The sequence below is a fragment of the Ailuropoda melanoleuca genome, chromosome 1 (assembly GCF_002007445.2).
Source record: "Ailuropoda melanoleuca isolate Jingjing chromosome 1, ASM200744v2, whole genome shotgun sequence".
NCBI classification, from domain to species: Eukaryota; Metazoa; Chordata; class Mammalia; order Carnivora; family Ursidae; genus Ailuropoda; species Ailuropoda melanoleuca.
In genome coordinates this window covers 11,598,629-11,613,669 of record NC_048218.1, presented here as the reverse complement: position 1 = coordinate 11,613,669, position 15,041 = coordinate 11,598,629, and the positions used below count along the sequence as shown (strand labels likewise).

Genomic DNA, 15,041 nt, shown 5'->3' with positions numbered 1-15,041 from the left:
CTTTACTAAGATTTAGGTCATTATATCTTAGGCTCTTTTGTTTTCTCATCTACGTCCTACCTCATTAGCCACAGCCTTCCTTTTGAAGTGCATTCTGACGCTACTGAGATTTAAAAATTCACCTCATCAGATGGATACGGTTAGATGAGAGTCAAAAACTACCCATTTCCTTCTACTCTAAACCCACGCTAAATCAATGGCTTTTAATAGAACTTTGAAAGGTCAGATATGTTCAGATAATGATTTCTGCAGATTTTAAAAGACTGAGCAAATACATTTTATGACTGAACACATACAAGCGCACAACATGGTAACAGCTGAATTTTTGTTAGTGGACATATATTATCCTTCCAGATGTCTTTGTAAAAAGAGATACTAAATAACCTTTCTCTAGGCTCCTTTTGTACCCTCAATTTCTTCTACCACCACATCAGGAAACTTGTTCTCATGAACATTCTCTTTAACTTGAACTTGATCAGGCTCTCCCTTGGCTTTCTTCTGCTTACAAACACAGGTTTCCCCTTATTGGAAAAACTTCTTGATCCCAACGGTCCCTCTAGTTACTGTTCTCTACTTCTCTGACAAACTTCTGGAAAGCAGTGTGGACCTGATGCCTCCTACTTCATCACCAACTTGTGCCTCAACCTGGGCAAATGGACTTTTGATTTCTCTTAGTCTAAGCTCCCATACCAACTAACCCAATGGCTGCAGCTACAATGAAATCATACAGTATCAGTGAGCAATTTAGCAAAAGATGCTCCTTCATCCAAACAGACAGAGCTTGGCTAGTGAACTTGTCTCTTCTTCCAGACATCCTCCTCCAGAAAGAAAACAACAGCAACCCTGCCAATGGCCTCTCCTTGATCCTTTCTTTTCCTGACCCTTCTGGTACTTTATCATACAAATGAGCACTGTCATCTTAAAATTTTTCCTCTCTCTTCTTTGGCCTTTACAATTTTATTTAGTAAATCCTCTTCTCTATGTGTACACTTAGTAAAGGTAGAAGTCTTTGGTCCTCAGGAACTTTTCCTTCTTGCTGCTCCCTCATCAATTCCATTTACTTCTGGTTTTAATAAACACCTCAATAAGCACCATACCTAAATCTACATCTCCAACTGTTCACTGGCTATTTCCACTCACATTCAAATTTAAAAGCAAACTCATTATTTTAGGAATACCACAAAAAATGGGCTTTCTAACTCAAAAATACCTTAATTTTCAGATTAATGCACCTCTGCTTATCTAAGGAGGCGGGAAGAGTTCGGGAATGTCAGCTGGTTAATGAAAAAGCTCCACAGTGCCATCATTTCAGGGGTAAAGATGACAATCTATAATACAGAGGCCCTACCTTTAGGGAGAACAGTCACTAAATTACCTGGCAAGTGCAATATCAGTTATGTGAAAGCGGGAAGACAGGTCACAGAAGACCTCATAAATCCCAGACTTGCTTCAATTTCTAAATGGTCCTTTCTCACTTCTCCTGACCTTTCTTGCACTCTCACATTGCACACAGTTGTTCTCAAAAGATTTGGGGGAAAAAAGCAGTTTCCTAGGCTCCAAAATAACTGGTTCCCCTAAAAATACTCTTCCACCTGCCTTCCCTATTTCTGTATATAATACAGAATTGTTCTCTCAGTCACCAAGTCACAAAAGTTCAAATCTGACTGTTTCTTTTAAATCCAATAGCTAAAGCATATATCAAGCCTACCAATTTTTCCCTTGGAATGTTTTTCAAATAATTCTTTCTTTCCATTTCTTCTCCCACACCCACAGCGAACATTTATAACTTATCCACAATTTCCCACTGACTCGGGAAAAGCCTCAGTCTCATTCAACTAAGACCATTTTAAACTCACTATTAATGGATCAAAGCTGGCCCTTGATTTTAAACTGTCTTAGGCCTCCAATCTCTCCTTGTGCCAATCCATTCTGCATGCTAATACCAGGTTAAGGTTTCAAAAGGCATTTATCATGTCACCATCTTAGCAAGCCACCCAACACAGCAACTCTAAACCCCTTAGTATCCAACTAAAAATCCTTCACAATCTGTCAACAATGGACCTTTCACCCTAAACCTCTACTTCCTCTATAAACCATCCACTGTGACCTGACAGATGTACTTGCTTTGCCTTAGTCACTTTAATCTTTGATAATACACCCCCATCTTCTCTCTCCCATCTTTTGGAATTTAAATTATCAAAAATCCAGCTTCATATTCCACTTTATCTATGAAGCATTCCTTCTGCCTCTAAAAAAAAAAAAAAAAGCGTTTCCCCCTTAAACCACTCATTGGACATTTTGCCAAACACTGGGTCCAATTATACATTTAAGTCATGCTGTCTCCAAAATTAGACTGTAAATTTGAGATATAATGACATACTTTTTCACATTAAGCCTGTGGCTGAGAACCCCTGAAATAACAATTCTATCCTTAATTCCACAGAACAAAAAGATTTCCCTAAGGCATTTGCATGAGAATAACTCAGACCACAGCATATTATAATGGATCCACTTTCCTCCAAGTCAAGTAACTTCTTAAAATTGTTAAGCTTCAGTTATGAAAGGGTGTTGAGAGCTGTCTGTACAGTGTAGGCAGGGGCCTCACACTGAGGAGTCTTCACCCATGTATCTGATAGGACTGCCGAATGAGAATGTATTATTAACAAACATTAAAACTAGGTGTTCCTAAAAGTTCTGCAAGAAGTAAATCAACTGTGGAAATATCACCAAAGAAACTGAACACCTGTCTCTATAAAATACAAGTACAGGAATTTACACAGTGCTATCTCAAACAGGAATAAACCCATGTCTCGGGCTTAAGTGGGAAACTTCCTCTGTCTGATTAACAGCAGTCTGAACACTAGCAGGAAAACTGGGGGAGGATTCAGGTGCTACAGCAGAAACATTACAGTGGCAAGGATTCTGTCTTTTTAAAAAATGCATTTACTGGGATGCCTGGGTGGCTCAGTCGGTTAAGCGTCTGCCTTCAGCTCAGGTGGGATCAAGTCCCCCATTGGGCTCCCTCTGCCTCTCCCTCTGCCTGCTGCTCCCCCTGCTGTGCTCACCCTCTCTCTCTCTCTGACAAATTTAAAAAAAAAAATGCATTTACTGTGCAACTGTTAGAATTAAATAACAGAACTGTATCAATATTCAATTTGGACCTTTGACAACAGAGTCAACTGAACAAGTTCATTATATATACAGCAAATCCATTCAATCAATCCCTGTGAGAAAGAGCTTTCATTTTGTTTCTAAAGAATCCTATTAGTTTGCTACTTACTGTCTGCTGATGAGTTGAGTTCTGTTTTAATCTTCGATTTTTCAAGATCTTCTTTATATTCCTTCTTAAGTAATTTTACTATCTTTTTGCTGTAACTTGATTTCTTCACTTTGAAAACTTCTTCATTTTCTTAAAAAAGAAATTAAACGAAGTCTGTAGCAACCATTTCAGACAATATCTTCCCTTCTAACTTTCACATGGTCTTAGGTGCTTTTTGCATTCATCCAAATAGATACTCATACACCCCAAGCATTACATAATTTGAAGTTATTCCAAATCTGTCATAGACTCTGGAAGCTGAAGTCAACTTCATAAATTAACCTCGCATAATGCAAATTTGAGACTTTTTAAAAGGCTTAACACTTGCGACTACACAAAATTTTCTTATGTCCTATTGTCTTCCTCAGGAGGAAATAAAAATCACTGAAAAAGCACTTAATTAAATTACTTTATTATCAGAAAAAAATATCCAAAGTCAAAAGATGCTGCGTAAGAGAGCTGTCAAGTCTGAGTAAATCTACAACCATCACAAACTGACATATATTATTTCAAGACCAAGCTAAGAACAAAGCACTTTTCAAAAATAAGTTTTGGTATGTATCCACTGTCTTTGATTTGAAAATTTTAAAGTCAAATGCAAACACTTTACCAAACAGTTTCTGCATCATCATTAAAAAAAAAAAAATCTGGCTGTGGTCGTCTCAAACAAAATAAGAAATAACAGAAAGGCCAAAAAAAAAACCTGCCCACCTTCCTGGAAGGATGAGAGCATCTTGCATCAATATGCAAGTGAGATACCCAAAAGTCTCTTTTTTCATAACTTGCACTTAACTGGGTTACATAAGCACACACGCAACTGGTCGGGAACTTAGATTTAAGGCTCATAAATGATCAGAAATCTAAATCCCCCGCTGCTTGGCCTCTCACACCGGATTGGATAAAATGCCTTCAATTACTATTACACCGTCTCTCTCCATTGTCCAAAAATCAATTCGAGAAAAGCCTCGCAGAGTATATCTGTACCCCTACTTATTTTCATGGGGAAACTGAGCTTCAGCGTTTGCTGGGGACAGGCCCAAGGTCACTCAGAACCAGAGCTTCAACTCCGGGATTCTGTTTCCAGATTTAGGATTCCTCTTTACAAACCCAGCCTTCCTGGTCAAGGATGTCTGGACAGATCCCCCAAGAGGCGTGGGCACGGTGACCTGCAGCGGACTGAGAGACCGTGCCAGGAGCAAAGAGGGAACCCAATCCAAGTTCACCCTGAAACACACCCGGCAGGAAAAAAGCAGGACAAGGGACACTGAACTTCCACTTGATAAACTCAGAATGACGGATCTGAGCTCCTGCCCCTCAGAACAGGAAATGCACAGGAGGACGGTGAGGAGGCGGCGGTTGTTAAGAAAAGGCTGGTGGCGGCGCGGGAACGCGTCCTCCGCCGGGAGCAGAAGACCGGAGGCGGGGAAAGATGTGCAGCAGGTCGGGCGCGAAGGGGCTCCGTTCCGGGCTGCGGGGGCTGGGCGTCCAGGGAATGCGGGGACTAAAAGTGGGGGCCCAGGGTAGGGATGCTGGGGTCTGAGGTCCAAAGCGCGGCAGTTACCTTCCTCCTCGTCCTGGAAGCTGAGCAGGCTGGCCCGGGGCACCTCTTTGTTCTCTCGCGGCCTCTTGCGCGGCTTCAGCCCATTGCCGGGCTCTGCGCCGCCTGGGAAGCAGCCCCCGGCCTCAGCCCCGGAGCCCGAGGTCAGCGCGGAAGGCGGCGGAAGCCCCGGGCCCTGCAGCGACTCCCCCCCAGGGGCCCTGTCGCCGCCGCCGCCAGAGCCCGGTTCTTCGCCGGTGCCCGGCGGCGGCAGCAACGGTGGCGGCTCCTGCTCCTCATCGCGCTCTCGCTCCTCCTCCTCCGAGTCATTCCGCTTGCGCACGTTCACTCGCCGGGCCTTTCGGAACATTCCCGCGACTCGCACGGCGGTCTCACACCCGCTCCCACACGACGGCCCCGGCAGCGGCAAGCTCGCGATAACGCACGCGCGCACTCCGGGGCTTCAGCCGGGTCCCGTCTTCCCTCCGTCTACCGCGCACCACCGAGCGCGCATGCGCTCGCACCCTCACTACGTGGAGAGAGATATCCGCGCCTCTCGCGAGAACGTCAGCTTTTTGCGCTGTCCTCTGTCGGCGTGGAGGACTGTTGGCACGGAACTCTGGGACTCTGGTGCTATCCGACGGGTCACAAATGGGATCATAGAGACGAGAGGACAGAGTAAGCTTGGTCGTCCCGCAGCCGACGGTGCTGCAGTGCGTCTTCCGCACTTAGGCAGAGTAGTCAGTCACGAGAGGAAACCTCCCGCCAAGCTCCGGGAGGGGCAAAGGGAGGAGGAGGAGGAGGAGAGGGTAAGAGGAGGGAAGGAGCCAGAAAGAGAAACCAAGTATCGTGAGGCAAAAGTAGGGTCCTAGGGTGGATAGTCTCCCCAAACTGTAAGTTGAGTTGTGATATGGTAATTATTACTAACTCTGTTGAGTCACACTTCGTATTTCTACAGCTTTGTAGCTACAAAGTACTTTCGAAAGCATTGAATTTCATTTATCATAAATTGTTACCTGGCCTGGTATTTTAGCCCCTTTCCCTGTTACCCCGAAAGCAAAAGTGTTTTAGCGTTTTAGAAAGAATGCCAAGTTTGCGAGCAGTTCTGAAACATACTTAATTTCAGAAACGGAAGGAAAATCGGCTTGCACGAGTGGGGATGGTTGTGACACATTTCAGCCTTGCGTCAAAGAGGCAGTCTTAACTGGCAAAGCCCCATCGGGCTACTGGACTGTGAGATTGAACTCACAGGCTTGTCCATCGTATCACCAGACTTGAGGCCTTTTCCTTCACGTGTGCGTGTATATGTGAATTCGTTTCCATGTCTCAAAATTCAAAAGGTTACAAAGGGCATTCTTACAATGAAAAGAGCGCACCCATCACCGGAAACTTTTCATTTCGGCAGCAGTTAAAATTCTCATGATCCCCCTGAGATACTCTGAACATGAAAGCGCATAGTGTATCTTTATGAATTATCTTTTTTACACAGTACGTAAACTGTGTTTTTAGTTTAACATAAATTGGAGTTTGGTTTGTGTCCGTACGTAAAGTGTTGGCTTTCCTTTTTCCCAGATGCATACCGATCTATTGTTGGAATGTACTGTAATTATCAAACCAGCCCCATAAAAATTGATATTAAGGTTATTTCCTATCTTGCTATAATATTCAATGCCACAATGAAAACCTTTGGTCACATCTGGAGAATGAAACAGAATTGGAATCACTAGATACCAACGTGTGCATTTGTAATTTTGCTAATTCTAAATCGCTCTTTATAGAATCTGTGTTAATTTGTACTCTTATCAGCAAGTATAAGAGTACCTTCTTTACTACACTGCCCTGTCAAAATTGCACTTAAGAATTAAGTTCCAAGTTGAAACAGAAAATCCCAAGCCCACCAAGAATTTCTATGTCATACACATCTGCCTTATTTTCTCTGGTTTTCTTTGTTTGGATTTGAGATCTGCCCAGCCAGGACCCACTTCTGGAAACTGAAAAGATGATCTAGGCAAAGAACATCCTCTGTAACGTTTTCTTCCAGTTAATTGGAAAAATTAGTAATATCTCACTCCCATTCTGCTCTCATTACTCTAAGTTCTTATATTTTGGCTGCTCAGCATCTATTTAAGTTCTGATTCCAACAGACTGTTTCATTGGTGAAATTGAACTCCAGTTCCCATCACAGAAGATTCAAATTGTGCCTGATCAGCCTCCAGACACCTGAGCCAAGAGACAGATTTTGCAGTAATATGATTAGGGTTAGAGGTAACAAACATAAGGCCCAGAGCAGAATGTGTTAATATCTTGGCTTAAAATTTCAAAAAGATCTTCCACTGTAAAAATGGTGACTGTATATGGATAGAAGGGAGGACAATTGTCATTTTAACATGAGCCAAGATAGTAGTAGGCAACGAATGTCTTTATAACTTTGACAGTCTACCTATTCAGATAGTTAAAGGGCAAGGTTAAACACTAAAGTTATTTTTGCTGCACAAGCAAGCCAAAGGTCTTTTTATTAGAGGTTATAGATCTTGTGGAAATTAAATTCCCAAACGTGAGTAGCTGCTTTGGTTGCCTGTCAGCCAGTATATTATCCAAACTGATGATTTTATAAAATGCTTCTGTGCTTTGAGTATTAAACAGACTAATTTCTGTATTGCATATAGTATGTCATCACCATTTCATATTGGAAGATCATTAGTATTCAGGGAAAACAGAGACAGCTTACATAAAACTGTTAATATCAGTCATTTTGTTTGAATCAATAAGTTAGTTCAGTTCTTCTTAAAAAGTCATTTTTCCAGGCAATAATTCTGATTGGTTTTTTTTTTCCCCACCGAATTGTGACTTTGCATGGTTTAATTGACCCATAAAGTCGGATAAAATAGGCAAACCAGTTTGGTTTTGTTTGCTGACTCAGTATTAGACTCCATAGTTTAGAACAATGGTTACGAAATGCAAGTCTACGGACCTGTGAAAAGTTTTCCCTAGTCAGCTGCCAAATGAGAAGAGTGAGAACAGTCTGTCTGCGTAGAGTAGCCAGATGTCCTTTCTTGGGGGAAAAAATGTTCCTTTATTCTGAGATTGTCTTTCTCTTTCCATGTTAAGATACTAAAATCTCCTTCTATGAAACAATGATGATGGCATAGGATAGTGTGTTTTGTTTTTGCATAATTATTTGGCAAACTAAAAAGTAAAAGCCATGAATCCTCCTAAATTTTTAATTTTATCTGAAAATTTTATTTTATTTTATTTTTTTAAGCAGGGTTTATTGAGCAATAGCAAAGTGATAGTACAAAACTCCCAAGGAGGGAGGAGACCCGAAGGGGTTGTCCTAAAAATTTTATTTGGCGGGTGGAATCTCATAGCCTAGGAATCCCTGATCTAGGAATTTTTCTTTTCTTTCTAAAACTGTAACTCTATAATTCTATTCTGGAAAAATAATTTAATTATTTAAATATCTTTAGAGCTTGCCTTGCTGAATGCTGTTCTGCCTTAACTTATAGTAAAATGTAAGCTTCACGGGAGAAGAGATTTTATGTTTTGTTCACCACTATCTTCGCAGCAGCTATAATAGCACCTCATACACAATAGGTAATAAATATTTGTTGACTGAATGGTACTGCACATTATTTGTTTATTTAATTAGTGATAAGTATTTCATCCTATGTTGATATAAATTAGATTTTCTACAGCTTACATCCCTTTATTCTCAAAACAAGATTGCAATACATTTGTTGTAATTTCCTGGGTAGATGAGTTCTTAAAGCAGTAATAGATAGTTCCCCCTTGACCTTTGGGAACTGCCTCCAGTAGGGAGAAAGGCACTCCCCACCCAGTGATGGCTGGAAGCCTGATTACACAGTCCTGACCAGGGAAAGATGGGCACCTGATCCAACGTGAGCCAATCAGATTCTCCCAAGATTTTTCACTTGAAACTAAGACAATGAGTCCCTGCTCATGGCTGGAATTGCAATGAACTCAAAAGCCCAAGGGAAGCCATAAATTACCATGTCAATTCAAAAGCTGAGAAAACTAGTCTGTGTAACAGAAGAGAAGAATGAAGCAGATGTGCTAAAAAGCAGAAGGCAAAATAGCATGTGGGCTTCTTGTGCCTTTCCTGGGTCTTGTTCTCAATGCTTCTTGAAGCAGGACTGCACTCCTGTCTGTGGGCTCCCTGAAATGCCCCCAGAATCCTCTGAGTAAATTTCTTTTTGATTTTGTTGCTGTTGAGGATGTTTATTGTTTGCGTGTGTTTGCTTAAAATACGTAACGTTTGTTTCCATTAGTTAGAAGAAAAGAACATTAGGACCAAAAAATTCTAACAAAATAACCAATAGTTATTTTAATTTTGTAGTAATGTTAATTTTATCTGTGCAATTTATACAATTTTGGTTTTTTTTCTTTCAAGATTATTTAAATTCAAGTTGGGTCACATATAGTGTAGTATTAGTTTCAAGGGTAGAATTTAGTGATTCATCAGTTGCATATAATACCCAGTGCTTGTTACATCAAGTGCCCTCCTTAGTGCCCATCACCCAGTTATCCCCCCACCCACCTCCCCTCCAGCAACCCTCAGTTTTGTTTCCTATAGTTAAGAGTCTCTTAGACTAAGGTTTGCCTCCCTCTCTGTTTTCTTCTTATTTTATTTTTCCTTCCCTTCCCCTATGTTCATCAGTTTCATTTCTTAAATTCCACGTATGAATGAACTCATATGGTATTTGTCTTTGACTGACTTATTTCACTTAGCATAATACCCTGTAGTTCCATTCACACTTTTGCAAATGGCAACATTTCATTCTTTTTGATGGCTGAGTAATATTCCATTGTATACATATACCATACCTTCTTATCCATTCATCAGTTGATGGACATCGGAGCTCTTTCCATACTTTGACTATTGTGCACATTGCTGCTATAAACACTGGGGTACATGTGTCCCCTTCGAATCACTATGTTTGTATCTTTGGGGTAAATACCCAGTAGTGCAATTGCTGGGTGTAGGGTAGCTCTATTTTTAACTTTCTGAGGAACCTCCATACTGTTTTCCAGAGTGGCTACATCAGCTTGCATTCCCACCAACAGTGTAAGAGGGTTCCCCTTTCTCTACATCCTCACCAACATCTGTCATTTCCTGAGTTGTTCATTTTAATCATTCTGACTGGTGTGAGGTGGTATCTCATTGTGGTTTTCATTTGTATTTCCCTGATGATGAGTGATATTGAACATTTTTTCATGTCTGTTAGCCATTTGTATGTCTTCTTTAGAGAAATGTCTGTTCATGTCTTCTGCCCATTTCTTGATTGGATTTTTTGTTTTTTTATTGTTGAGTTTGATAAGTTTTTTATAGATTTTAGATACTAGCCCTTTATCCATTATGTCATTTGCAAATATCTTCTCCCATTCTGTAGGTTCCCTTTTAGTTTTGTTGATTGTTTCCTTTGCTGTGCAGAAGCTTTTTGTCTTGATGAAGTCCCAATAGTTCATTTTTGCTTTTATTTCCCTTGCCTCCGAAGACATGTCCAGTAAGAAGTTGCTATGGCTGAGGTCAGAGGTTGCTGCCTGTTTCTCCTCTAGGATTTTGATGGATTCACATTTAGGTCTTTCATACATTTTGAATTTATTTTTGTGTATGGTGTAAGAAAGTGGTCCAGTTTCATTCTTCTGCATGTGGCTAATTTTCCCAACACCATTTGTTGAAGAGACTGTCTTCTTTATTACATTGGATATTCCTCCCTGCTTTGTCAAAGATTAGTTGACCATAGAGTTCAGGGTCCATTCTGGGTTCTCTGTTCTGTTCCATTGATCTATGTGTCTGTTTTTGTGCCAGTACCATACCGTCTTGATGATTACAGCTTTGTAATACAGCTTGAAGTCCAGAATTGTGATGCCTCCAGCTTTGCTTTTATTTTTCAATGTTACTTCGCCTACTCAGGGTCTCTTCTGGTTTCATACAAATTTTAGAATTGTATGTTCTAACTCTGTGAAAAATGCTGATGGTATTTTGATAGGGATTGTGCTTTTTTAAAAAAAAGTTTAACAGCTTAATAACTCTTTACTATAGATTTTTAAAGATGAGTTTTCTTTCTTTCTTTTTTACTAGTGTTAAGATATCCATACAGGTATGTTCATTGACATTTAAGTCACAAGCAAAAGTGAGGAAAGCTCTTTGTCTTGCAAGTCTGTAGTTATTACAAGTACAGAGAAACAAGTACCTCCATCTAGAGCATGTGAACAATCCTATTAAAAATGTTAGAAAATTTCTAAATTCTTTCTCAAACTCTATTGAAATATAGTTTAGTCTTTTCTATCAAATCATTATTATTGATGGAGTCCAGTTTTAAAAGATTCAGTCTTTTAATAATTTTTTTTTACCACATTAGAATTTTTGGTAGAGAGACACTCAACTTTTAAGAATGTTTTGGCAGTTCCACTGTAATAGCTATTCCTTCATTTTCTGAGATGACAGTTTCTTCAACAAAAAGAAAGTGAAATTTCTTTTCATCCAAATTTAGAGTGTCATGATAAAAGTAAACGATGTTTTATTTCCTTGCATGGAAATATTGGGCTTATTTGGTATTTTAAAAATACATCTGCTATTTAGACCAGGTAATTCTATTATTATCCATTTATTCAGCAAAACTTATTGAGCATCTACTATGTTCTAGGCATTGTGTGAGGCAATAGGAAACCAGAAGGAATAAGGCAGATGTGTTCTTTCTCCTTCCAGACCTGTAGTCAGGTGCTGGAGACATAATAACAAATACATAACAATTAATTACTAATTACAGTTAATATTATGAAGAAATCAATAGGATACTACATCTTAAGAAGCACAAATATAAAATGATAGAAATTTTAATTTGATTCATTTCTTCCCCTGTGCCAATGACCATTTAAATATCTTTATCATCAGTAAATATGTAGGAATTATAGGATTGAGGCAGAACATTTTCCTTCAAGATGATTACAATTACTAGCTCCAGGATGACTCCTTAAGTAAATTCTTCTTAAAATATTTCATGTAAAATGAAGAGCAGTTGAAATAATTTTATCTGGTACAGTATTTCACATTTACTTTTTTAAAGTAATCTCTACACCTAATATGGAGCATGACTCACCACCCCAAGATCAAGAATCCCATGCTCCCCTGACTGAGCCAACCAGGCACCCCCATATTTTATTTGCATTTCTAGTGTTACTCTGTGAAAGAGTGTAATTTACAGTCATAGTACAGATATGATATTTATATTACATTCATAGTAGACACTTTATGAATGCATCTAAGAACTATATTACCAACACAAAAGCAAAAAATAGCAATGCAGCCTCTCTGAAAGAACTCATTTGTGTTAACTCAATACCATTCATACATTACTGTCTGTCCTACTTGAGGAAAAAATGAAAAGATACATTATTAAAAACAACAGAGTTATAAGTATATCTTCTAGGTATAAAAGACAAGGTTTCCTTCTTCTGTGGTATTGAGCATTACTAGAGGGCAGCAAGGTGTGTAAGAAACACACTAACCTTGTAGTACAGTTACATTAGAGAAGAACCAAGTCAAGCTTCCAATTCCTTGAAAATTAAGTGGACTTTTGTTTTATTTTATTTTATTTTAAAGATTTATTTATTTATTTATTTATTTAGAAAGATAGAGAGCTGTGGGGAGGGGCAGAGGGGGAGGGAGAGAAAGTCCCAAGCAGACTCCGTACTGAGCACAGAGCCTGATGCTGGGCTGGATCTCAAGACCCTGAGATCATGACCCAAACTGAAACCAGGAGTCAGATGCCTAACCAACTGTGCCACCCAAGCACCTCAATTAAGTGGTCTTTTACAAATAACCTTTCTCTGATTATAAAAGTACTACCTGTCTATTTAGAAATTCAGGAAATACAGAATAAAAGAAAGAAAATAAATATTTATGGTCTTAATACTTAATTTTTGATGCATTTTCTTCCAGAAAATTTTTGATGCATTTCCTTCCAGAATTGTTTTATGAACATTCATTCATTCATTCTTAGTGGCTTCATCATTCCAGTGCATAATCTACTCAGAATTAGTTCTCTACTCCTCTCACCTTTAATAATCATATCTACCACTCTACTTTGGCTTGCTACCATGATTGCACCTTGGACTTTCTCCAAGTCACTGGGGAGTTACTGTGTGTCTTCCAAGAACTGTCCTTCCAGTCTGCCTACTCTGCCTCCAGTCCAATGAACCTATCACTGTTCGCTGCCCATTCTCTTCCTCCTGCCTTTGTTTCCCTTCTTTTCCAGGTTGAATTTTCTAGGGCAAGATTATAGTCACCCCCTTGCCACAACTTCAACTCTTCTCCCCCCTCTTCCTTTGTTATACTCACCCAGCAAAACTCGAGCCATAGTTGAGGCAGACCTTTCTGCATCTGTTCCTGACTAGCTAACATTCCTGGTTCTGTCTTAAAAGGACTGCAGACTTCAAATGGACACTGGAAAGATTTTTCTTTGTAATACATTGTTGTAATATGCCTTTCTGTCTGAGTCAGACAATGAAGTAGCCAAGTCATATGTAAAGGTATATGAGATTTTAATAATATAATCAGTGAACTCAAGTGTGTAGATAAACTGTTAGAATTATGTACTCTTCAGAGACTATTTAATCATCTGTTTCATCTATAAAACATTTATATATAGCAATCATTAACCTGGCTACAATTAAAAAAAAAAAGACAACCTGAACAAATTCTTCAGGATAGCAATTTTACAGGGCACTTCTCCAACCAGAGAAAAAGTTACATGACAAACCAAATTCAAAAGGCGAGCAACCCTTCCTAATTTAAATTCTTTAAAAAGCCTTGACTACATAGGAATTAATGAGCAGCCACCTGAATCTCTGAATCAAAGAAGAGCTAAAATATGATATGTTATCTAAAAACTTGAAAAATTAATAAAAATTCTGATAGTTGCATATAAAAATATATGGTACACTGTTGTAAAGGTGTACTCAGAGAATAGTGTATAACTTCAAACCATTTGTAATTACAACAGTTGTGATAGGAATAAATTATCCAACCTCAGAAATGGTAAAACAAAACCCTAGCAAAACAAAGAATGTGGGGAGTAGGAATATTCAAAGAGAAAACTGTAATCAATAAATTAGAAAACAATAAAAACCAAAATGTAGGAATTATAAAGAAATTATAAAGAAAAACCCAAGCCTGATTTTAAAAAGCAATACTAAATACACATACCCTACAACTTTAGATATAATCAGAGATAAGGAAGAGCCAAATTAATTATGAGAAGATGTTATATGGAACCCAGCAATAATACATACGAAATTCTACAGAAAATGTACTTTCTAGCTGACTTAAGAAGAGCCTCATGGCTCTTAACAAACCAGTAAGCAAAAAGAAGCAGGAAAGATATTAAAGAGGTAAATAGAATTTGCATTAAAGTTGTGGGAGTGATCACAAAGTTATCAGTCTTTTCTCCCATTACCCAATGAAACCATGACAAAGGAAATGAAAGAGCCTTCAGCGCGTGAGGGATATCAATACATTCATTTATCCAGTATCTTTAATCTGTGTCCTTGGTAAGTTTCCTCTCCCATACCATGAGACTGGTGTGTCATCTTTTCTCAAAGCCCTGCATGTGTCCCCAACTAATAACTACATAACTCTTTGCTGAAAAGTTCAGCTCGTCACTCATGCTCATGTAAATCAAAAAAGAATCCTTCTTCCTATCTAAGATTAATCTAACAAGATGCACACTGTATTCTCTGTCTTTAAGGACTTCACTCCATTGGCTATCCCCTCCATCTTCTGGTTCCCATCAGCACACACACCTACTTTAGTAAGTTCCAACCTAGAACTTGCTTGGACATCTGGCTCCAGCTCCTTTTCCCTAGTCTCCTTCACAGCCGAACTTCATACATGTGTCTCTACTCACTGCCAGCACGTCCTCATCTCCCATTCATTCCTCAAACCTCTCCAGTCTGACTTCTGTCTCCATGACTCTGCTAACACTCCTCTTCCAAGGCCATCAAATGACTTACTTCTTGCAAATCCAGAGGATGCTTCTGTGTTCATCTTATTTGGCCTATCAACAGCCTTCAAACCAACTGACTCCACTCTCCTGCTTGAAACACTGTCCTCTCAGTGGTGTGCTGGAGCTTGTGGGCTTACAAGGGCTGATTATACAGTCT

At 39.3% G+C, this 15,041-nt stretch overlaps 1 protein-coding gene across 1 annotated transcript in view; it reads right to left on the bottom strand.

Moving 5' to 3' along the window:
• The window catches only part of PAXBP1 (PAX3 and PAX7 binding protein 1), a 32,755-nt gene extending 27,384 nt beyond the window's left edge, over positions 1 to 5,371 (bottom strand). Inside the window, exons 1-2 of the mRNA XM_002919580.4 lie at positions 4,881 to 5,371; positions 3,281 to 3,409 (exon numbers count right to left, since the gene is read on the bottom strand). Of these exons, the coding sequence (XP_002919626.1) occupies positions 3,281 to 3,409; positions 4,881 to 5,226 (475 nt within the window). The 5' untranslated portion in view covers positions 5,227 to 5,371. The remainder of the gene's footprint in view (positions 1 to 3,280; positions 3,410 to 4,880) is intronic.
• Positions 5,372 to 15,041: the final 9,670 nt, after the last annotated feature.